General features: G+C 33.5%; 1 protein-coding gene across 3 annotated transcripts; it reads left to right on the top strand.

The window, feature by feature from the left end:
* LOC18041007 (DNA-directed RNA polymerase III subunit 2) lies at window positions 1-23,167 on the top strand. 3 transcript variants are annotated; one of them, XR_002905224.1, is made up of 40 exons: window positions 1-524; window positions 1,493-1,560; window positions 1,669-1,753; window positions 1,858-1,979; window positions 2,320-2,412; window positions 2,591-2,663; window positions 2,736-2,826; window positions 2,934-2,986; window positions 3,724-3,788; window positions 4,623-4,728; window positions 4,895-5,005; window positions 6,239-6,298; window positions 6,552-6,590; window positions 6,814-6,864; window positions 6,947-7,045; window positions 10,228-10,287; window positions 10,425-10,517; window positions 11,725-11,826; window positions 11,926-12,036; window positions 12,177-12,293; window positions 13,037-13,153; window positions 13,285-13,365; window positions 14,297-14,401; window positions 14,480-14,560; window positions 14,657-14,788; window positions 14,874-14,918; window positions 16,081-16,158; window positions 16,228-16,367; window positions 16,491-16,581; window positions 16,791-16,915; window positions 16,994-17,129; window positions 17,228-17,358; window positions 18,488-18,613; window positions 18,714-18,769; window positions 18,922-18,992; window positions 19,551-19,635; window positions 19,713-19,816; window positions 22,184-22,312; window positions 22,503-22,626; window positions 22,845-23,167. XR_002905224.1 is itself a non-coding variant. In XM_006432322.2 (39 exons), exons 2-39 carry the CDS (start codon window positions 1,526-1,528, stop codon window positions 22,551-22,553), a joined length of 3,450 nt encoding a protein of 1,149 aa, XP_006432385.1. In that variant the 5' UTR covers window positions 1-524; window positions 1,493-1,525; the 3' UTR covers window positions 22,554-23,167. The 3 variants fall into 3 exon arrangements, 2 of the variants coding, with proteins under 2 accessions (XP_006432385.1, XP_024038917.1); XM_006432322.2 differs by having other exon boundaries at window positions 22,503-23,167; XM_024183149.1 differs by lacking the exons at window positions 1-524; window positions 1,493-1,560; window positions 1,669-1,753 and having other exon boundaries at window positions 1,881-1,966; window positions 22,503-23,167.
* The last annotated feature ends 2,844 nt before the right edge of the window (window positions 23,168-26,011 follow it).

Genomic DNA, 26,011 nt, shown 5'->3' on the forward strand with positions numbered 1-26,011 from the left:
AGGAGGACTTGGCTAGTTACGAGGGAACAAAGTTAGATTAGAGGGGCCAGTTTTAAAAAACAAAAGCTTTCTGGCCACTTATGTAAATTTCCCCAAAGTCTGAAGAACCTCTTCAAATTTCAAAAACCCTGAGCGCCCTTAACCAATCCGTCACCGCCTCACAGGCGAAAGCCCACTCTTCTTGCCGTCGTAGAGGCTTCTTTGAAGGTGATTTTAAATCACAAATTGAGAAAAGAAAAATCGCTGAGTCCCTCATTCCTATTTTCTAAATTCTATTCAATTGTCCTCAAAATTCACTGCACTCTGAGTCTCTCTCTCTCGCGCAGCAGCCGCCAGCCCCTCTCTCTCTCACGCTCACTCTCACTTTCTCTGTGATCCAATATTTTTTATTAGCTCGCGGCTGACAGCAGACGGCAGATTGTGATCGTGGTTCAGCAATCTTGTCGCCAGGCACCGGCTGTTGCCGTCGCAGCCTCGTTCAGCCGTTGCCGTCGCACCGGCTGCTAGAGACAGTGAGCTATAAAGTTCGTTTTTTATTTATTTTTTGTTAATTTTTGTCATTAATTGAATTATTCAAATTAATTACTTAGTTGAGTTGTGATTAATACTTTAATAGTTTAATTTAATAGATTTTGTAGTAGATAGTTTAATTTGTTTCTTCCATTCGGCATTCATACTATTTATTTGATTTGATTTCTGTCATGCTGTTGTTGCTAATGAAATTGGACGCAGATAATTGATGCACTGATTAGAATATATTTTATGAGATGGTAACAGGGTTGATGCATTTTTTTCACTCTGTTAATATAAAGAATAATATAGAAGTGTGTGTTGTTGTGGAGTTTTGGCGAATGTCAATGGCAATGGAACTTTGGTGTTGCTTTTTTTTCCGGATAATGTGATATTGTGAACTTTTGGTGTTTTATTATTTTATTGTTTTGTTATTATGGATTTATAATTTGTAGTGGGTATTTACCTAGTGTTACACTGTAGTTAGTGCAGTGGAAAGCAAAAACTATATGGTTCAATTAATACAGATGAAGAGCAAAAATTCAGTTAATACAGGTGAAAGATGCCCAAACTGAATCTACAGAACCAAACAGAAATTTAGAGCCAAACCAAGCCAAAATATTTCAGTTTGGTTCGGTTCGGCTCTGCTCTAAATTTTGGTTCTGCTTGAGCTCATATTATTTGGAACCGATTGGTTTTGGTTTGATTTGGTTTGGGACCAGAACCGAATCTAAACTGCGCACTCCTATGTCCATTGCTGTTTCATTTTAAGTAAACGAATGGAATCATGAAAGAAATAGCATTAGTAAAAATCCCTAAGATATTGCTAGTTCTGTGTGTCATCCAGCTTAGGGCCATAGAGTTGGATTGCATATTTAATTCATCAACGGAAAGTGAAATTTTGTAGTTTTAGATATGAAAATGCATTATTATTATTGTTATTAAGTTATCTTATTTGATTTTGATACTTGTTTGGTGACAGAAGCTAAGAAGAGTAAGCTCTAGCAAATCAGTTATGGGTTTGATGCAAGTAGAAGAGTCTCCCAAAGAGTACAAGCAGTTTTCTAATCTCTCTTTCTCACATACATACATATTTTTGTTGTTTAATTTATCAGTTACAGATTTACTTATTTTTAACTAAAAATAATTTGGTGGTAGTGAGCAATTACCAGACAAGCAAAAGCTCGCTGCTCCCGTGAAATCTGTAGTGGATAAATTCCAACTTCTTCCTGAGTTCTTGAAGGTACTCAAAATTCTCTGTGTTTATTTTATGGATTTAGGTTTTACTATGGTGTTCTGTGATTATCACAATTTTTATGAAATTCGTTATTGTTTTGGAATTTATAGGTCAGAGGGCTGGTGAAACAGCATTTGGACTCATTCAATTACTTTGTTAATACTGGTATTAGGAAGATTGTTCGTGCAAATGATCGTATTGTGTCCGGAATTGATCCAAGTATATTCCTCAGGTTAATGTTTGCTTTGATTTATTTTATATAGCATTTGAAAAATTGAAGGTGATTATTCAATATGTTGTTATAACAGAAATTTAAAAATGATTTAGGACTTACATACCACTCCTCTTTTTTAGAATATTTACAATCATGAACTTCATTGCTACCTGATTTTATTGGTTTGTTTTTAGCTAGAATTTTAATCAGAAAATCATGCACAAGACAATTTGGTTCACTTCAATATTCATTTATCATCCAAATAGTCATTTAATTTTGTCCAGTTGTGTAAAATCGTGTAGAATTATTTTATTCATTCATTGAATTTTGTTCTCTCTTCAATCAATTCTTTCTGCAGGTTTAAAGATGTTAGAATTGGCCAGCCGTCTATGACTGTGGATGGTGTTAGTGAAAAACTTAATCCTCACATGTGCCGCTTATCTGATATGACGTATGTACTTATGTTGCTATTTATATTCACATCTACCTAAGATAATATTTCTTCTAGTAAGTGTATTGGGCCTAAAAACTACATTTACATTCGTGTAACTCTGTGTACTTCACGGTTTATGTTATAAATTGCATTCATACATCTGAGTTTTTGTCCCATGGATATGCTGTATATTCAGCTATGCTGCGCCTATATTGGTCAATATTGAATATGTTCAAGGAAGTCATACCGAAAAGACCACCATGGAGAAGGTAATTTATAGTAACATTTTTGGTTGTGTTTGCAACAGGTAGTTTGCTTATCACGTGTTAATTCCCTTGCAGAATGATGTTGTCATTGGAAGAATTCCCATCATGTTGCGGAGTTGTCGCTGTGTCTTATATGGAAAGGATGAAGCTGAGCTGGCAAGACTTGGTATTTCTATGTGAAAATTAAAATTCATGACTTGTCTAATCTCTTCTCCGTATGCTTCCTCATTAACATTGAGTAATTATCATTACTGCTTTTCATCTTGACATTAGGTGAGTGCCCTCTTGATCCTGGTGGATATTTCATCATTAAAGGAACTGAGAAGGTAATATTTGCATTATACTTTTTAATTTTAGGAAGAAGAGGGAAAATTCAGCCAGAACTACCTATGCAAGTTTGCGCTGATGTAGGCAATAGAACGTGTTAATGTTGTCAGGGGTTTTGAATTTTATGCAATATGAGGTGTTAAACTTTTCTACACATACAATGAGTTTAAACAAATCGAGCAAACAATTCTTTCTATCTAATCAGTAAAACATTTATTGACATGACCTATTTAATGAAAATTGTGACTGATTCATATCTGGTATTAATTCATATACTTTTGGATGATACCTTTTGCTTGTGGACACGATGCTCTATCTTATGAAATGTTACTCAATATCTTGTACTGCCGTTGAAGGTGTAGGAATATTTTTCTAATGCCCTCAAGTTCTTACTATATGTCTATAGTAACAATGTTAAAATTATATTGAATGTCAGATAATTTTATTTCATATGAAAAGGTGATATTATGCTGTGTTAGCCTCAATCTTATGCTATCTTTTTGAGTTGGATTTCACTTGTGGATTTTGTCCTGGATATTACCATACTGAATTCTCTTATCAATTAGATGTCGGGGCTGCTCAATTGTTGACCTTTGTCAATTTTATTGGCTTGGGTTTCATAGAATAGAGTCAGTTATCCTTCACTTTAGTATTTCTCTTAGTTTGACTATCTTGTTTGTTGCTTTCTTCTTGAACATTTTTGGTTGTCAACCTGTAATGACATTCTCTCTTTCAGGTGCTATTAATACAAGAACAACTTTCGAAGAACAGAGTAATTATTGACACTGACAAGAAGGGCAAGTGAGTAGCTTTTTCTTACTATACTTTTTTATTTTGCCTTGATTCTACTTCTTGCGATGACTGGATTTGTTGCTCCATAACACTTCCTATAATCTTTTGCATCTTCCCTTTTTTCATTCATTGGATATTTTACTGTGCTTGCTGCTTATTAGCTGTAGCTTCGATAGCACAGGTCATCTTTGATTATTTTGTTAAATATCAAAGTCAAGAATTAATTTGAGACATGCTAGAAACTTATTCAGATCAGAAAGTAAAAGTCTTGTCATCTTCTGCCCTTCAATTCACCTTGAACCTTGTCTATTGGATGCAAACCTGTTGTTAGATGCTGGCATCTTTTGTTTTTTTTATAACACAATATAAAACTCGAGAAAAAGGAGAAAGTTTTTGATCCCATATGCAATGGAGCAATGGATTTCTGCTCCTTTTCCTAGGAAAATTAGCTATTCATATTTTGCCAAATCACCCGCAATACCATTACAACTGTGGATTGGTTGAGTCTTGGCTTTTTTCGTTTCAGAAAAGCAAAAGTATATTCTTTAGGATGTAATTGCTAGGAATGGGTGCCACTTACCTTCCTGGCATCATTTATTTTGTCACAAAAAATAAAAGCTACAATGCAATGGGGGAAAATATGGTATCTTCACTATTTTTGTATAAAACACTCCAAGCTAGGGAGAGACATCGTTGAATGCCTTCTTTGGACTTCATCAGATGTGTTAATCTTTCTAGGAGTCAAAGCCAAAGAATTTGCCTTTTAATTGTTCACAAATATACTCACTTCTTAGTATTCCCCTAGTGAAATATCTGTTTCCCTTGTTTGTGATATGTTTTCAGTATAAATGCATCTGTTACAAGTAGCACAGAGACGGTGAAAAGCAAAACAGTTATCCAAATGGAGAAGGGGAAGATGTATTTACTTCTTAATCAATTTGTGAAAAAGGTTTGCATGCCAGACTATATCTTATTTAATATTAATTTCCTTTTCTTATCACTTGCTTGTCCCTCTCTTTACATTATTTAAATGGATCTGCTCTTTTCACGAGTTTCTTTTGTAGATTCCTATCACATTTAAATGGATAGGCTCTTTTTATGAATTACTTTTGTAGATTCCTATCATGGTTGTAATGAAGGCTATGGGGATGGAAAGTGATCAAGAGGTTGTTCAGATGGTTGGAAGAGATCCTCGATATAGTGCCTTACTTTTGCCTTCAATTGAGGTAATCAGCCTTGAAGTCATCAGCCTTGAAATCATCATCTTTGTTTAATAGCATCCAAAAGAATTTGATTTTCGATTGCATGAGAATTTTCCTTACACTTATTGCTCTTATCTAGACTTGTCAGGGCATTGTAATTCCAGGGCATTTATGTTTGTTACTTTTTCATCATTTACTTAGCAGTTGATAAAGAATTAGTCATAAGCATTATGTTTGTTACTTGTTCATCATCTACTTAGCAGTTGATAAGGATATAGTCATACAGTGTTTGCAGTTGAATGTATATCACGGAATTTCTTTTACTGCTTGGACATGTATTGCTTCAGATATTTGGAATGTCTGAAATGGTAGCACTTCATTCCTTAATATATTTGGAAATTTTGGATCTGATTATTTCTTGATTGATAGCACATGAAGTTTGTGATACATGCTTGCTTGTTTAGCACTTGTGGTTACTTTAAAGTTATGTATATAAGTACATTTTGCCTTATAAAACTGTCATTCTTCTTTTTTGGGTCTGAGATTATTTCACTAGATATTGAACATTAGGATGACTTTTTTGGATGGGTGGAGGCATTTCTCTCGGTCTATCTTTAGCACTTTTAATTCATTTGGCATATCAAGAAGGGCTAAAAAAGGATGTTTAACAGACCTGATGGAAACATTCATGGAGCTAGCTTTCTCATTTGCATAGTTTGAGATATATTGCGCATAAGATTTGAAAAAGCTAATTTAATCAGGTTATAACGCATATTGTTAAAAGTTGATGTATGGAACAAAGATTTTCATAAATTTAGTTACTTTAAGTAGTTGTTGAGTACACAGAAGGATGATCATTCAGATAAATGTAAATGATTTACTTCTCAACAACCAGTGTTTATGCTTTCTTTTTCTTTTTTAAAAATAGTTCCCATAACAAATTAATCAAATAAGTGACAGCAATACAAAAGCTTTACATATTCTTCTTTTTTATGTTTATTTTTTTTCCGTATTTTACTAGAAGTTGATTTGCACAGAGTACATTAGATATAAAACCATTTAAATTTAATGATAGTTGATTTGCACAAAGCACATTAGATATAAAACCATTTATGCTTGATAACAAGTGATTTTTTAAGCTACAAATATTTAATTAATTTTGAACGTTTACAGCAAATAATTTCATCTCTCCCCTCACATGATTTAAATAATGATAACATGCATTCTTATATATATATATTTTTGTATTCATGTCAGGAATGTGCAAACCTGGATATATATACACAAGAGAAAGCGTTGGAGTATCTTGAGGGAAAGGTTCTGGGGCTCTCTTAACATTCATGCACTTCTCCTCTTCATTTATATGAAGCCTTTGAGTTACTATTAATCCTGAAAGCTTAATTTTTAGGAAGAGGAGCCTATGTCAAAACACATTCTTCTGTATATATACATAATGTAATTGATGACCGTTTTAGTTTCTACCATATGGTCATTTATTTTAGTTTTCATCTTATGCTTATTACTTTGGAAGACACAAAACTTTCGGTTTTAATCGGTGTTACCATTACAGGTGAAAAGGTCTACATTTGGTAGTCCACCAAACGATAGGGTAATCTCTCTATCGCTGTGTGAAGTTCTTTCTTTATGCTTATCTAAGTGTTACTTGCGGGGCTTTGCTCTCTGAAACTTTGTCCCCATCTTCTGTTTTATTTGTAGCATTTCTACTAAGTCTATGAAGTTTTATCATGATATCAGCACAGGAAATTTCGTTTCTGGAGAATTTTGTTTTGCTCTGGCAAGTTTAGTAGTAACTATTCTTTATGCTTTTATAGGAAGGAAGAGCTTTTTCTATTCTTCGAGATGTGTTTCTTGCCAATGTCCCTGTGAGTTATGTTCCTGTATTTCATTTAGAAGACACTTTCCAATTTCAAAAGTTTTTCACAGCAGTATATCTCTTTCTCCTAGGTGCATAACAATAACTTCCGTCCAAAATGTTTTTATGTTGCGGTCATGTTGAGAAGAATGGTGGAGGCAATGTTAAATAAGGATGCAATGGATGACAAGGTAATTGTTGAATATGTGTATGGATAAAAGCTTCATCTTTTCTCTTTTATTTTTGCTATTATTATCATTAGTAAATTGTTGTTGGAGGAGTGTTAATTGATCCAGTCACCAAAGTGAGTGTGTCAGTAGCTCCTTTCTTTGCAGCATACCTTTCACTTCAGTATTTCTTTTTTTTTTTTTAATATAGGAAACTGTAAATTGTATTAAAGATGAAGAATGGTTACAAGAAGTGGACCAGCAGTGCACTAAGAAAGCAAAATAGTGAAAACTTTTCTGTGCTATAGCAAAATATACCAATCACCCTTCTACAATACTAAATCAGCCTAGACACCTATCTCAAAACCTCTCCCACCTTAGATGAATGAAGAAAAAAGGTGAATCTTGGAACTCCTTAGAATCTGAAGCCCATAGCGAAGCTAGAATATGGACTCTATCCTACAATTCTTCAATGTTATCCACATTTTCCCCTTCAAAAATACGAAGATTTCATATTACCTAAAACAAAGCTGCCACAGCACAGTTCCATAGAGTTTTGCCTTTTTTCCTTCGCCAAAAGCAAAGGAATTCTCCATAAGTATAGAGTGACAAGAACTTGGATGACCCACAAAATGTTAGCCTTTCTGCACAACCTATTCCATGACTTTGAGGCCATAAATGAATGAAGAAAAAGATGATTAGAACTCTCTGCACTTGTTTTGCCCATCATACAACAAGATGGAGAAAGACACATATTAGGGAGCTTTCCTTGAATCACTTCTCCAGAATTAAATTTTCCTTGTGCCAAGGCCCACAAAAAGACTTGAAGTTTAGGGGGAGTACTAGCTTTCCAAATCGTTTTGGAGGGTAAAAATTGAGCAAAGGAGACATCATTAATCAGCCGGCTAAGATAAAATTCGCAAGAATAATGGCCTGATGTCTCCAAACTCCACAATCTTTTGTCTTCATTTCTTTGATATCAACATTGTCTAACAACTCCAAGAGAGAAGCATAATCCTTCTATTACTCAAGTTTCTTTTGAAGTTGAAATTCCACTGCTAATTCAACAAAGAGGAAGAAGATTTACATAAATCTATAGGAACATTTCTTGTAGGACAGAGCCTATAGAGGCAAGGGAAACACTCACATAAAGAAAAATCTCTTAACCATTTATCCTCCCAAAACAGAATTTCCTTACCATTCCCCACACTTAGTTTAATGTGAGAAGGAAAAAATGGAATATTCCTTTGAGATTGGTTTCCAAGGGCTTCGAAGACTTTCATTGTTAACCACATTAGAGTCCCAACCATTTGAATGGAGGCCATACTTCTATTCTCTGAATGCCAAAGAGAATTTATTTCAAGAGGAAATCTCCACAGCCATTTAGATGAAAGAGCTCTATTGATCTTCACCACATTTCAAATTCCTAACATTCCTTTAAACTTAGATCTTGAAACTGCATCCCATCTAATTAGGTGAGTGCTGTTTGTTTCATCAAAACCTTCCCATTAGAAATCCCTCATCAACCTTTCTATTCCGTTAGCCACCTTAGTGTTTCTAGTCTCACTGAAATCAGAGGCCATACTCTTATTTCTAAATAAAAATTGTCATCTTTTTAAAATAAAAACGTTGTCATCTCTTTAAAATAAAAACTGACATTTTTTTTAAGAATCTTAATATAACAGAATTGCCTTTTGCAAAGTAATCAAGATCAGGAAAACCCAACTAAAGCATTTGTAGACCCCATAATTTGCAATCAGAGAAGAAACTCTAATAATTGAGATAGAAGTTTGAAAATGGAATAAAATCTCTCTCTCCAGCCCAAGCTTTTTCAGAAACAATAACAAACTGCCACGAGCACCACAATAATGGCAAACCAATAATCTCATCTTGTCATCTGCTTTTTGTGCTTAACATCATCAAGACTGACTTCAACTGAAGCCAAAACTTTAAGTTGAAGTTCTTGCACTGTTTTACAATGAGTGTGAGTATGCAATTCAACTTTATGCTTGTGATGGCCATCCAACAGCTTTGATGTTGGTGTTTTCAAAAATGTAGAAAATCTAGGAGTAAAAAAGGAATACCCGAGCCTGTAATAACCGATGGCAGACACGTAGACACTTAAAACAGGTTGCCATATCTTTTAAATCGACTGATAAAATAGAAATGGAAAACTGAAACATGTGTCATACAAAGAGACAAATGAAACTTCCTTCTTGGAGGGAATAATACCATGCCATTTTCTTTTTCTGTGTTAAATTGGTTGTCAAACCTCCAAGATCCCCTACTTACATTTAGTACCTGTTATAAATTCCCCAAAGGGATAGTTGCTGCGAATCCTGCTGGCCAGCTATCCTTATTATTAATCTTGGATAAGTAGAGGATGCCTGTGAATAGAATGTTATGCTTGTTCAATATGTGTGTTGCATTGGACAATGTGCGAGAATCTGATAAATAATAGTACAATGCAGTTGTTGGGATTTCTATGTTCACTAAGTCACATTTTTATCTAATCTCTGGCACGCTAACGTGACTTCTGTTGGTGGGTCAAGTTGGTATAGTGGGGGGTTGCACTGACAGGGAAGTTTTAACTAATATTTGTCAAGCATGTCAGCACATAGAATAGAAATTACTTAAAATATACTATAGCAAATTAATTTCTTGAAACTTAGTCATCCAGAAGCTCGTATGGTTGCGTACCAATATGTCACAGAAACTAAGGTCTTTGGGGAAAAAATATTAACCTGGAGCAAGGTTATTTCCTTATTAGTGCTCTTTGAGCATGGTCAAACTGCTTCCTGACAGTGCACAGATATTTTAGGCGCGCACAAATATTTTAGGCTTATGATTCCAACATCATTAGCTGCCAAAAAACTAAGAAAGTGAGGCCTTTTTATGAAACTTCAATGCATTTTCACAAGAAAATTGAAAAGCACACTGGCTTACCCATAAGCAAAGTAGTTCACGTGTTACATCAGATTAGTTGGTGTTTCCTGTTTGTATACTTACGAGACAAGGTTCTGACACTAAGTCATTCATGGTAATGCTTTTTAGTTCAATTAAGAGCACATGGAAACTTGGATTTTCAGTGCGTCTGAAACTAAATTGTATTATGTGTATATTTGCTAGTTACTGTGCATGCAATGTGAATGTATTTGGGTGCTTGCCACTGCAGATCTCAGTAAATGATTTTATTTCCTTAACAGGATTATGTGGGGAATAAACGGCTGGAGTTATCAGGCCAATTAGTTTCATTGCTTTTTGAGGTATGATCCTTTTACTCTTTTTTTTCTTTTTCTGGACTTATTACTTTTCACTACTCTATTCATCATCTCCAGCTGGTTCTTCCTCTTCAACTCCCTACCCCACTTGTTTTTCCTTCTAAATGGACTCTCTGTTGTAGGATTTGTTCAAGACAATGATTAGTGAGGTTCAGAAGACAGTAGATATCATCCTATCAAAGCCTAGCCGGTCTAGCCGATTTGATCTTTCTCAAGTAAGCTAGATATTAATGATATTTCTTTTTGTTTTATTTTATTGTTAATAATATTATACAAAACTTGTGTTAGGATGTGTTTAAAATTAAGTGTTTCATAAATGTACACGTGACTGTAGGTGCTTTTGGAACATTACCTGCTGAAGTCTTATGCACTTTCCCCCCTTATGAGAACAAGATGAAGTTGAAAAAATAATAGTAACAATAATAAAATTAACATGAGCACCCTAACTTTGTCATCGACATCATATTGAAATGTTTAACTCAAAATCTTCCCTTTTTTCTGCTAATCTCTTTTTTGTTTCTGCTTTGCTACGTATTCCCTTCACATCACATAAATTCTAGGATGCTTTTATTCCTTTTTCTCCTAATCAATTACAAAGCTGTTGTTGCTTGATTTTGTTCTTATATGTCTGTTTCTTTGATGCTTTATTTCAACTTTTGTACTAAACTCACGGTTCACATCCTTTATCTTGTTCTATTTGCAAAATGATTTCTGTTTTTTAATCAAAAAGCTTATCTGAGCACACATTTATGTCGCAGCCAGTATTAAGTCACTTGATTTTAGTTGAACTGCCATGACATTGGTACTTGTACTCACTTATATAAGGATTTATAGACGGCATGTATTGTATAATGTTCTTTTCAAGGGAAAAAAAAATCTATATACCTTCAATGAGAAGTGTAAAACATGAACATCTAAAGGATTGGTTGTGTAGGTATAGCTCATAGTGTTTAATATTTCATCCCAAAGTGAAGTAGTTATTAGTTTCCAGTGTATATTTGTCCAGTGTTGTTCTACTTGTCTTTTACAGATTCTTTTTTTTTTTAATCATTTTCTAATAAAAGAGAAAGTTATTGTTAAGGGGCAATACTAATTGAATGAAGTAACTTTAGTGTCTTTTAGTTAATATTTGCTGTCAAACTGTACTAAAAGACCACCAGTAATTGCCCAATTCAAGTTGTTTTCTTTGTTCTTCTTGGCATCATGAAGTCTATCCATTTAACTCTGATGTTGTCCTCATGCACTTGAATTATTTGTAATTCTGTTGAAACTTTTACTTTCTAGTTACTTTACTTTTTGCCTCATGTCTGAATTCTTTTATCTCACACCGTCTGAATTCTTTTATCTCATTCCAAGTACCTACATTACATCCAAAATAAAATCCTCTGAGCCTTTTTTTTGGGGGTTTTCTTTGCATATTAGTTTATAGTTAGAGACAGTATCACTGTTGGTCTTGAAAGGACCCTTTCTACTGGCAACTTTGACGTCAAGCGGTTCAAAATGCACCGGAAAGGCATGACGCAGGTTTGTTTGTATCCTCTTCATTTGATCAGTCTATCTTAGTTTGCTCTTCTTGCTGGTTGCTCATGTATCGTAAACTGATGGAAAATCCTTGATTATCAGGTGCTGGCTAGGCTATCATTCATTGGGACTCTGGGCCACATGACTAGAGTATCGCCACAATTTGAAAAATCTAGGAAAGTAAGTGGACCTAGAGCATTGCAACCCAGCCAGGTATTTATTTTTTTTCCTTTCTTTTTATTACAAAGGCTTCCACATTTTGATGATTGCCATGCAGTTGCTTAGGCTTTTGTTGTCTATTTTTCAGTTGTACTAATGGATACTGTTTCTGTGCTCTCTAATTTGTGTAACAGTGGGGTATGCTTTGTCCATGTGATACTCCAGAAGGTGAAGCTTGTGGACTGGTTAAAAACCTTGCTCTTATGACTCATGTCACAACTGATGAAGAGGAAGGTCCATTAATTTCTTTGGTATGCCTTTGTTTGCCTAAAATTTGTTCTATTTGTGAAAAAGACATTGATTGGAATGTTGTGTATGGTAGGCAGCAACTTCTCTTCATATTGTGTATGTGAAGGTTATGCACTATTTGAAAATGATTTGAATTCAGTCCATGAATGTGATTTTTTATCAGATCAACCGCTTGTATGTCCACTTTGCAATAACATGATTTTTGCCAAGGGCCCAGATTGCTCTTTGAAGTCAATGGTAGATACATATCCCTGTCCAGTAACAGCTGCAGCCTTTACAACATGAATTCTTTCTGCATCAAGTTTCAAATCCCAACTTGTTATTTCTGCCTTTGAGCATTCTTTCGTGTGCCTATGTCTGTGCAACTGTTTAGTTTCATAACCCTGGTTAACGGAAACACGAATATTGTTTTGTTCTCTTTACAAATCATACTATAAATGTGATTACAGTTCCAATGTCAACCTTTTTATGTTTGTTTCTACATATGTCAATTTAATTGAACTATTGCTGCAATATTGTATATCTTGTTAACAATCATATACTTGTGCAAAAGGAAACATGAAACAGAAAAAAAAAAAAACTGAACTACCAATTGGGATACTTGGCAATATGTGGTGTTTTCTTCCCTTAATGGTCGCTTCAGCTTTAAAGTTGATTTTAAAAAGATAAATATAAAAAAGATGCTATATTATGTATGACCTTACACATTTAGTATATATGACAGTATATTTTGTTGCTGCAACAGTGCTATTGTTTGGGAGTTGAGGATTTGGAACTTCTCTCTGGAGAAGAGCTTCACAATCCAAATTCATTTCTGGTTATATTTAATGGGCTTATTCTTGGCAAGCATAGGAGGCCTAAGGTAACAATGTTTCGTAAGACGGGACATTAATTTGTGCGTACGATGATAAATGTATATACTGTTAAAGTATGCAGGAAGCTACGTATATGTGATGAACTCATTCCTCTTTCAATATTGCTTTATCCTTTTAGTGTTTTGCTGATGTAATGAGAAAGCTGCGTAGAGCTGGCAAAATTGGCGAGTTTGTTAGTGTCTTTGTAAATGAGAAGCAGGTAAATTTGTCTTCAACTTTGATTTTGCTTCAGCATAATTTTGGTACTTTTATTTTTTTTTCTTGGAAGTAAAATACTAACACAAATCATTTTAGAAGGGGAAACTATGTTTCTTCGGGTTTTCAAGATGGTGTTAAAATGCTTTTTATTTATTTATTTATTTTTTATCGTACTTATATTGGCAGAGAATATTGCAATGAAACATTTTTCCTGTTCATTTTAGTCTTATTCTTTATAAGAATAAAGCTTGTTGAAATCAAGAAATAAGTATTGTACTGAATAAGAATGTCTGATCAGTATTTTACATTGAGTGATGAAGCACCATCTGTCCTATTTTTAAAAAATGAAAGCTGAATTAGCAGAAACTACAAATTGGGGAGAGTTTTTGCCTGCAATTCTTTAACAAGAAAAAGAATCTTCTGCGACAACTGTCGGTTTTTTAGTGGTGCATTGAACATTGCTTCCTGCCTTTTGTAAAATGCAGGTCTTTTCAACCTGTAAAAGTACTTGTAATAAAGTTTACGTAAATTTTGGACGTATCGATGATCCCATGAATCCTATGCACTACTGAACCAGATACCGCCAGCACCATCCTCCTTTCCCTGGAGTGAGAGATTATCCTAGGTCTCTTAAATGACAACCAATGATTTTACCAATGAAGTTCCACTTGCATTTGTAAATTATTTTGATTTCCAGTGTCAACGTCATTTCAAGGAACAAAAATTGTTGACACATCTACTATCATGAAATTAAATGTTGCAGATTGTGACACTATCATCCGTGTTCTTGTCAAAAGCATGTAGTTTGCTAAGATAACAGTGCAATTGCTTAAAAATTTAACAGTTCCCTTACCTTTTTCTGTTTTTATTTTTTCTAGGTAAATTAGAATCATAAATTAACAGCTAACTTTAAGAAATGTAATGTCCGTCAGCGTTGTGTTTACATTGCTTCTGATGGAGGCCGTGTTTGTCGTCCACTTGTCATTGCTGACAAGGGCATATCAAGGATCAAAGAACACCATATGAAGGAGTTGTCGGTAGGTGTCATTTTTGCTAAGTCTTCTAGAAGGAATTACAGTTATATTAAAATTAATAGGATTTGTTTGTTCTTTAAGGATGGAGTCCGCAGCTTTGATGACTTTTTACGTGAGGGATTGATCGAGTATCTCGATGTTAATGAGGAAAATAATGCTCTGGTTTGTTCCAATCTAATAACTTCTGAAGACATCTTCTTCTTGATGATACTGTATCTGATAGACAATGACTCTCAATAGCTGGTTTATGTTTAATAGATAGCTTTATATGAAGGAGATGCTACACCTGATACAACCCATATTGAGATAGAGCCTTTCACAATCCTAGGTGTTATTGCTGGGCTAATCCCATATCCTCATCATAATCAATCACCAAGAAATACCTATCAGGTTTGTCTGCAAGATTGTTATGTTATGATATCCGGAATTCTTTGTTTCCAAGTGCTGAAAATTTCATTGGTTTCATTTCATGTAGTGTGCAATGGGGAAGCAAGCTATGGGAAATATAGCATTTAATCAAGTAAGTGGCGCTATTCCATAGCTAACAGTCACATATTTATTTCTTAATTATGTTCTCTCCCTGTGTTCTACCATGTTGACTGTTAGCTATTCCATAGCTAACAGTCACATTTATTTCTTAATTATGTTCTCTCCCTGTGTTCTACCATGTTGACTGTATTGCATTGTTGAAGTTTCTGAACAACAATTTTTTTTTTCATATCCTAAACCCTTTATTTATCGATGTTGACAACAGTGCTTGAAGATTTTGAAGGAAAAAAAAAATCCAAAAACTGCTATCACATTCAATCTTCATTGTTTATCCGACTAAGGATCACATTCATCATTTGACTTCTCATATGTTACTCCATAGCCTGTTCTTTTCATTAATTCGATTATTCTCCCTCTTGATTTATCATCTGCTTCTAAAATGAAAACTTAGTGTTCAATTTCGGAGTCGCAATATAGAGACTTGTGAATTATGTTTTCTTGACTCACAAAGATGCTCTTTTTATTGTTTTAATATAATTTGATGTTGTCTCCAATTAATAAAAAGTAAAAAAATTAAAATAATAATCCTTAAAATAATGAGCTTTTGTTCTCTATTATTGGAAGGGTGGTATTAATATTACAGCTATTTACTGGATTTATAAACTTACAGAAACCATGCATGCTGAGAAGTACATGCATTTAATGCGATTTTCTTTAAGAATTATGAGAAAACTAAAAGGAGAGAATCCAAAATCAGCTTTGGAAGTTTCTGATTGCCAAACTGATGCAGCTGCTGTTGATGTGTGTTTTCTTTCCATGTGTTTGTGAAATATTTTTGTTGTTTCCGTTTTTTTTTTTTTTTTTTTTCATGATAAATTGTGTACCAATTCTCAGACCCTTTCAGTAGGTTAGTTTTATATAATTGAATCATCAAATAAGGTTGATCGACGTTACTTTTATGTTCTATTTGCTATTTCCGTTATATGGTGAGTGAGTATAGCTTATAATTTGTCATATGTAAATATTCTTCTTTGTTATTTAATAATTTGATATGGATGTGGAGTTCATACCTCATGTTATTTGCACATGCATTGGGGAGATTACCAAAGTTAAAAGCATTTGCTGGTCCCTCTTTGAATTCTTATGAATGAACCACTTTTTGTTTGCTATATTAACCTCTCTTGATTGTGTAGTTGTGCCGGATGGACTCATTGCTTTACCTTTTGGTGTATCCTCAACGGCCTTTACTGACAACAAGGACAATCGAACTGGTTAGTATGCTGTTTGTGTGACTTTGTAAGCAATGATGGACTATGAGCTGATAGTTGTGCTTTTATCAGGTCGGATATGACAAGCTTGGAGCAGGGCAGAATGCAACTGTTGCTGTGATGAGTTATAGTGGCTATGACATAGAGGATGCAATAGTCATGAACAAATCATCTCTAGATCGTGGTTTTGGTCGCTGTATTGTTGTGAAAAAGTATACAGCACGGTTCTTTACCTTGTTGACTTCATTTCTTTTTCTTCCTTGTGCTTTCACATGATCTTTTTGAAATTAATGAAATAATTTGCAGCTGCTTAGATCAAATTATTTATTTAACAGGTATACAGCCATCAATCAGAAGTATGCAAATAGTACATCGGACAGGATACTAAGGCCAGATAGAACAGGTCCTGGTTCTGAAAGGATGCAGGTTGTACATCATTCTAATCTTTTACTGCTTGTGGGTGATTTTGGCTCTGCAAGAACCTGTTACTATCTTCTCAATTCCAACAAATATTAGCATGCAGAGATTATAAAACACAACATTAGAATTGTTTCTATAAATATTTCTCTCCCCTCTTATTGTCGCATCCTAAGCTGTAATAGTTGATTTTGTCCAACATATTCTTCTTTGTGTAGATTTTGGATGATGATGGACTTGCTGCTCCTGGGGAAATTATTAAACCGAATGATGTTTATATCAATAAAGAGTCCCCTTTGGAAACCAGAGGTTCAATCATGTCTCCAACAGGACAAACAGATAGGTCAGCTATTTTTTTCTGGGATATTGTTCTGTGGGTGTTCAGCGGATACTGACATTGCTAGCATTTTCCGATATGCAGTAGATATAGGTCCGCCAGACAAACTTACAAGGGTCCGGACGGGGAGACCTGTGTAGTGGATAGAGTTGCTCTTTGTTCTGATAAGAATGGCGATTTATGTATCAAGTTTTTAATTCGCCATACTCGTAGACCAGAGGTAAGTATGTTTTTGCCATGATAGTGAAAGCAAAATAGTATTGTTTATCTATTTCCTCAAAAACTCTTGTTGATTTTTCATTTAACAAATTTACTCAGCTTGGTGATAAGTTCAGTAGCAGACATGGGCAGAAAGGTGTCTGTGGAACCATAGTTCAGCAGGAAGATTTTCCATTTTCTGAACGTGGCATTTGTCCTGATTTGATCATGAATCCTCATGGATTTCCAAGGTAATAATTTCCACTTCACTGTTTACTGATGTCATTCATGTATTTATATTGTAATTATGATAGCTGAGTGAGAAAATGGAAAGAAGATGAGGTTTCAAGATATCTGACAATGCTGTTTACTTAGTTTGTGGGGATACAGAAAACTCAGATTTAAAACCAATGATTTTATGAAAAATGATTAGATATACAAGGTGGACTATGTGTCTTCAAATATAAAAGGAGGAAAACAGGGGGAGGGAAATAATCTGCCTCAAAAGCATGATCCCCACATTGTATCCATCTCTCCCATAGAGAACCAAAACTAACCACTAGACACATTGATACAAAAATTTGAAGCCTTATCTTTTTTAATAAGAAATGATAAGACTTCAAACTTGGTTAATTCTTGCAAAAACTTGAAGTCTTTTCTCATAAACCATCTATGTTTCTTCCCTTTTTCTCAAGAATCTCTTGCTACAGCTACGAGCTGGAAGCCACAACCCCAAAAATGTTCCCTTTTTCTCAAGAATCTCTTCCCTTTTATGAAAGGCAAAAATGTTCTTTAAAAGAAACGGTTGATCATTATTACTTGAAACATCAAATTACAAGGCAAATAGTTACTCATCAGTACTTAAGAAACCAATAGCATCAGCGCACACAATTTATTGTAACAAGGTTGTAACGTGAACATAGTACACCACCATTGAACTCACTTTTCATATGCCTAAACAGGATGGGGTTCAGAACATATTTCAGCTACTGTCAAACATCCTTTTAAACAAATACCCTTTAGCTTTTGGTGATACATGAGGCCTTCTGGTCCACCTTTTAAGGTTCTTTTTAGTGTCTATCAGTAAATGCAATTTCAGCTTCTGTTGCTAAGGAAAACACACACACACACACACAAAATAATTGCTTGTTTCTTTTTGCATAAGAAATATCAGTTGTCTGATAGTTTTCAATTTTGAGGTCTAATCTTACTGCCAGGACTAGGAGAGAAGGAGAAAGGAAGAGAGAGGGGGGGAGGGGGGGGTCTATTCTTCTGGAAACATTTATTTATGAATATGAAATTTTTAAGTGTCGTAACAGTTAAATGGTTAAATCTCTCAAAATGTATGTAAATTAATTGATTTTCTTTTGTTATGTTCAGTCGGATGACAGTAGGTAAAATGATCGAGCTTTTAGGGGGAAAGGCTGGAGTTTCGTGTGGTAGGTTCCATTATGGAAGTGCCTTTGGAGAACCAAGTGGCCATGCAGACACAGTTGAATCTATAAGGTGCTTTTTTCCCTGTTTTCCTTTTTAATTTGTTTTCCATGGATTCTTGTCCAGGATTCTGGATTTAGTTTATCAATTTTTTTACCTTGCTTAATGACAGTGAAACACTTGTGAAGCATGGCTTTAGCTACAATGGCAAGGACATGATTTATTCAGGTTTGCTGTTTGTAATCCTGGCTGATTAAATCTCCATAATCATTGGAATCCAGCCAAAAGATTAGGATTACCTTACTGAAAGAGCATTATAAGACTGTATGCACGCATGTGTTTGTTGGGGAATTATCCTGATAACTTCAATTTTTCTCCAGGTATCACTGGATGCCCTCTGCAGGCTTACATTTTCATGGGGCCAATTTACTACCAGAAGTTAAAGCATATGGTAGATTCCGTAATTTCTTTTGCGCTGTTTTGAGTGTTGTTATGATTCATGATTATTTACTTTTTTCTCTCTTTCTGTGCAAGTGACTAGCCATTAAATATTAGCATGCATGTTATATGTCTGAGGTACAAGAAATCAAACTTGCTGCTCAACTAACCTTGGTGATATATACTTCAAACTTAACAATCACTTCAACATAAAAGGACATGCAAACTGCACATGCTTTATCTACTGTCAAACAGGAACGGACATTCCCTTCCTCCTCTTTTAGATAACAAAAATGAAACAGACAACAAAAGGAAAATAATTGAACACTGAAGTAGGTAGTATTATTTTGGAATTACCTGTTTCTTTCATTGCATCACATATGGACAGTATTTTTTCTTGATAACAACACAATCAGTCATCTCACACTCTTGTACATAAAATCCAATCTTGCAATGAGAGTTTAATATCTTCATTGAAATTGAGACTCTTGCATGAGTTATGTCATTTAGTTTTGTTAGAAGTGTCATCTTAGACCATATGCATGATAGCCAAGAATTTGACGATGATCAGGTCCTGGATAAAATGCATGCTCGAGGAAGTGGACCCCGTGTCATGCTAACTCGACAACCCACTGAAGGGAGAGCACGGAATGGAGGTTTCCCATAACCTAACATTTCTTCTATTTAATATTCAATTAGGTGTTTTCTATTACAATAAAAATTCATTTTCCAGGACTTCGAGTTGGAGAAATGGAACGTGATTGTTTGATTGCTTATGGAGCTAGCATGTTGATTTTTGAGCGCCTAATGGTTTCCAGTGATCCTTTTGAAGTTCAGGTATCTCATGCTTGTGCAAATAGGTTTTCATTTATTTCATGTATGATTGTGAGTGATTTAATTAGTGAAGTCCAAGTTTAGCTTGTTTTTTATTGTTTAATGCACTACTGATGCTATCAAACATTTTTCAATCACTAGCTTCAATTTCGTATTTGATTTTATTGTTATGTCACCATGTTTAACGTAACTTATCCATTTAGACCCCAGAATTCACTTAATTGTTTATATAGTTAATGTTCTGTTATGAATGTACACAATGATACCTTATAAACACTTTTGATTATGAGATTGTGTCGTGCACATAGCAATAAGTTCTTCATTTTTTTCCCTATTGCTGCCCAAAATCTTCCTGTTTGGCTGTATTTACTTAACTTTGTAGTGATTGTTTAATAGGAATGTTTATGAACTTCTACCATTATCCATCTCCATTAATACTGGAACGAAACTTCGATTTGTCTTCCCCATTTTAGTTCTTGCTTCGTAGAGATCCACATATCTGTTTTTATTTGTCGATCCTTTTGAAGTTACCATAATGTTTAATAGTCTCTATACAAGAAAAATCTATATGCCATGAATGAACTGCCTAACCCGTGATAGCAATTCATCCATCACAATCTGCAAAGCAATCCTTATTAGAATGAACAACTAGATCCCACTTTTAAAGCTCAAGTTAGGGTAATTCCTGATGAAGCCACTTCCCCTCCACAACGTTGTCTTTGTTTTGATAGAAAATCTTTGTTTTACCACAGAGAATGGATTTGATTAGATTTATTGTTGCTAATTGCTCAACATTTTCACAAATCTCTATTTTCCATTTTCCATAATCTACTAGATAGTATATAACTTAGGTCCTCTGTGACACTGCAATCTTTCTTATCATTCAAAAATTCGTCCCTTTATATTTCCTCTGAATTTCTCCTCCGTTCTTAAATTAAATCTGCTATGCAGCTTCTTCCTCTGAATTTCTCCTCTGTTCTTAAATTAAATCTGCTCTGCAGCTCCTTCGATGGACTAGACTAGTAATCAATCTGCCGTCTTGATCCATCCTTTCAATCTACCTCCAGGATTTATATCCTTTTGCACCAAAGTTTTGGACATTGCTGTTAGTTCATTTATTGTCAAATTTCTGCAGCAATTATAGATAGAATTGCCTGAGATTTTTTAAGACCTTTACAGGATTTTCGGTGTTCTTGATTCTGTATCTACTTCTAAAATATAATCTTTTGTTCGATACTGGATAGGGATGGTAATTATCCAGCTTAGGTATGAATAATTGACATCCTTGTCGAAATCCATGTACATCCAATATTACCATATCCATATTGATGTGCTTTACAGGGTGGATATGGATCTGAATTTAATTCACATGGATATGGATATCCATGGATAATATTAAGTCTTTTTTTTTTTAATAAATTCATTCTCATTTAAATTAAATTTTTATGTATGAAGCTTTTTAATAGATTTCAATTAAATAAATCATAAAATCAAATTAAAATTAGCAATATTAAATTTTAAATTTAATTCAAAATATTTAAATTTTTGATATTTAGAAAAATAAAAATTTCTGTTTGTGACACAGCCCCAGGATTCCTGGAGTCCCTCGATATATATTTTTAACCCATTTCAAGATCTACTGCTATCTGTTATTGACCCAGATGATATGGGAACTTCTGTGGAAGTTGTTGGAATTTCATTTCTTGTTGACGAGTTGTATTGTTATGATCCATTACTCACATAATGGTAGAATGCCTTCTATTGTTCAACATTCCTTTTTCAAACTGATTATGGAAATAAATAAATTATATGTGCTTTCCAGATAATTTCATACGCCACAGACTAGGAGAAAAACTGACGTACATTTGGTCATCTTTACCCTTTCATGCCTCTGATGTCAGATATGAATCATATGATCCTTCTTTCCTTGATTGTGCAAATATTTGCCTTCAATCTAGTAGAGATATAGATAGCTTCCATTCCCTCAAGCTAATACTGCATAACCACTGGTGGTGTAAAAGAATTGTGATATTTAACCTGGTTGTGTAAAAGAATCGCCACATTCAAAAGTAACCAAATTTTTGTTAAGTCTTGTTTATTTATCACTTTTGTAATTTTTGTCAAAGCCTGCATTTTATTATGTTTCTGTTTCACGGAGTTTGAAACACAAACATTATATATTGGCATGGTTGATATTACTTTATATATATTTGCACGATTACTTGAAAGGTTGGATTCAATTTCGTTAGTTTTTATGGTGGTTCGCATCCTCAAACCCAAAAACATCTCTGTATATCCCTTTTGAAAGGAAGGAGAAACGTGGAGGTATTATCTTTAAATGTAAGCTCTGTTCTTTATCTTGTGACTCAGGTTTGTAGAGTGTGTGGTCTGTTGGGCTATTACAACCATAAGCTGAAAGCTGGGATTTGTTCTACTTGTAAAAATGGCAATAATATTTCTAGCATGAAACTGCCATATGCATGCAAGCTCCTGATCCAGGTGAAGTTGTTTACTTATTGTTTTCCAAATATACTTGCTTTACTGATGACTATTAACGTCTTTTTGGGTATGCTTACGCGTATGGCTGAGTAGTTCATATATTTTGATTGCTCTCGAGAATGGCTGCCTAATTCTTTGCTTTCCTTAATACTCTGTTGATGACATTTCTAACATTTGTCCATTCTTTCAGGAACTCCAATCAATGAATATTGTTCCTCGCTTGAAACTGGCCGAGGCATGATCCCAATGGCTGTTCATTTTGCAGATGTGGATTTTGATCTGGTCTGTACATAGTAGCAGAGTCATCTCAGATGGTGAGGACATTGAATTACACTTTTGCTGTTACGTAGGGATTCGCAGCATGTTTTAAAAAAGTGCATAGGAGTATGAAGAGCTCTAGGTTGTGGTTTTCTGGCAGCATTTCTTGTATTTCAAGTGGTTGGAATTGGATCTCAATTAAGGCTTTATTTCTTAAGCATTTGCGAGTTAAATGAATCTTTTCTCCGTTTCATCTCCTCTTACTGTCTTACAGAGGGACGAGTTTGGGTGGACAGCTGGAACAATTTGGCATGCTGCAAATCAGTTGGTTGTAAAGGAAACCCATATAGTATCTCATACGTTTTAATAGTAAACCATTTTTTTAACATTATTTGTCTCATCAAACGACACCAAATATCATCAATAGTTAAAGGGATAATTTTGTCCTGCACCCAACTGTTTCAACATATTTCACCACACACCCATATGTTTCGAAAATACTCACTCCACACCCAATTCCGTTAATTTGACCGTTTATTCTAACGGTCAAAGGGCAAATTTGGAAATTCATATCCTAAATATTATTTGATGATGATAAATTAAATTTATTTGATAATTTAATTGATGAAATTATTATTAATTACCTTTAAATAAATTTTTTTAATGTAAACATTAATTATTAAATTAATATTTTATCTCATTTTATTTTTCTCTAATTCAAGATAAGGGGTATTTTGGACATTTACTTAAATTTCAAATAGCTCCGTTAAACATAACGGTCAAATTAACGGAATTGGGTGTGGAGTGAGTATTTTCGAAACATATGGGTGTGTGGCGAAAAATGTTGAAACAGTTGGGGGCAGGACAAAATTAACCCATAGTTAAATACCTAGTTAGGTTCATTTTTTACTGAGATTTTCAGAAGTTCATTAAAACGCCTTGGAATATGAAATTTGATTTGAGACAAATTTTTCCTGATATTTAAAATAAAATACCTACTAACCCTACCAAGGTCCAAGAACGAGTAATGGGTATTTAGACGGGATGTTATATACTCTCAAAAATCAGCGGGAAGTTAATAAAGAATAAGATTGATGAATTAAAATAAATGAATAAAATTTGTTCTTAAGAGTGGGAATATGTTTACCTCATTAATTTTATAAATTCATCCTACTTTTAAAAAATGATTGTAATAAATTCACACTAATTTTAAATACACCGAATAACAAAAAATTCTAACAATTAATTAATAATCTGTTTTATAATTTCTTTTATACTTAGGTATCTTTGAAATTTTAATATAAGTTTGTTGGATTATTTTATCCGAATAACATAAAATGACCAAATTATCCTAAAAAAATCTGCTCGTGGCCAATAGTTAGATCTTTGATCTTATTTGATTAAATCTTGAAACTTTTCCTTTCTTTATATTTTTTAAGGGGGATTGTCACTTTTCCATCTACAGTAATTAACATATACTATTTACTTCTTTTATGTTTTTATAATGGCCAAAAATCTTTCCGACAGTATAAGTTTACAATATTACCTTTATTGTTAACTACTCTTTTATTTACATTTATTATAAATTAAATAAATTACATGAATAGAAACAAAAAAAAATAAGTATTAAAAACAAGAAATATATGTTTTGATATGAGCAAAAAAATTAATAATAAATTTTTTTCTTGTAATTATTTATTTTGTGAATATTTTCTTATAATAAACATTTTGTAATATTTTAAAATTAAACGTAAAAGTATAGGCAAAATATTTTATTATTTATCTTGTAATAAATTTTTATTTGTCATTCAAGTTTTCTTATAATAATTTTTTTATCATTTTACTAATAATTTTCTTATATATTTATTGAAAGAAAATTTTCACAAAATAAATAAGTATAAAAAAATTTATTATTAATTTTTTTGTTAATATCAAAATATATATTTCTTGTTTTTAACTCTTAATTTTTTATTTAGTTTCTATTCATGTGATTTATTTAATTTATAATAAATATAAATAAAAGAGTAGTTAAAAATAAGGGTAATATTGTAAATTTATGCTGTCAGGGGGGTTTTTGGCCATTATAAAAACAGCAAGGGGGAAAATGGTATATGTTAATTACTGTAAAGGAGAAATTGGCAATCTCCCTTTTTTTAAAATAATGTAGACTTTTTGTAATTAGTTCTTGGGAGTGGGGTGGATTTATAAAAATTGTGAGGTAGAGATATCACCACTCTGTTTTTATTTGTAATAGATCTATTTGAAAAAAAAAATTGTTTGAATAATGACAACCAGCTCTTTTAAGTTTGCTAAAATTATTTTTTAAAAAATAGAACCATTATAATTTGTAATTGTACTTCAGGAGAGAGTCTTCAGCGGTACAACCAGATTTTGTTAAGAATCCTCTGTAAAATCATTGGGAGATCAAACATATCTGTTTAACTTATTTATCTCAAAATTTTAAGGGTATAATGGTCATTCGGTATCTTTCAATTTTATTAACAAACTCTTAATGAAATTTGATTAAACAATGAATAATAACTAAAATTCTAAAGTGTTGTCTCAATTTTGTTTAATCCTAAGTGCTAATATGTCACTCATTATAAATGATAATTTTCATGACTTGTAAAATTATTTATGAAATCTAATTGATATATGTCGCATTACTTGTAGACAGCTTTAATCATAGTGGGGCTGGTCGAAGAGTGTAAGGGTCTCGTTCCCTTAAGACTTTTAGTTATTTAGGATAGTCCAATGGTATTCATATATTGAGGGAAGGTGTTTTAAGTTCAACTTATTCCCTTTATAATAAGAATAGATTTCGTACCACATATTAGTGGGAATAGATGTGTGAGTTTAATAATGTTCGATAGGCCTTTAAGGTTATGTGTAGGAGTGGGATTGGATTAAATTTTTGGGACTGAAAAATTAATCTCATCTACTATCATATTTGGTTGTTTTTTTTATTACATGAGGTTATTGCTCAAAAATTAATCTCATTAGATGAGAGTATAACTGATATTTACAAATCAGACTATTACTGGGATCAACTTACATCAATGCTTATGGAGCTCTGCCCAGATTTTAACCCTCACAAATATTCGAGGGATATCCACTCTTCACTCATGGGTAAAGAAGATGACTGCTTTCACTCAATTTTTAATTGAGAAAGGAAATATCCCCACAATGCTTTTGTGGGAGTTCGAACTGCTGCCCTCCAAGTTTGAGGGCAGCAGCCCTGACCACTCGGCCTTGCCCGAGTGGCTATATTTGGTTGTTAGAACTAGCAAATTAGTCCAAATTCGAATGCAAAAGTATTGGGTTTATTAGTACCTATTTTTCATAAGTAGGATAAGACTGATGAGATAAAATGAAATGTTTTGGGTCCTCTTTATCACATTTTTCTTTTTTTATTTAAATTAAATTTAAAAATTACTTTAA

The sequence above is a fragment of the Citrus clementina genome, unplaced genomic scaffold, assembly GCF_000493195.1.
Source record: "Citrus clementina cultivar Clemenules unplaced genomic scaffold, Citrus_clementina_v1.0 scaffold_5, whole genome shotgun sequence".
In the NCBI taxonomy this organism is placed as follows: domain Eukaryota; kingdom Viridiplantae; phylum Streptophyta; class Magnoliopsida; order Sapindales; family Rutaceae; genus Citrus; species Citrus x clementina.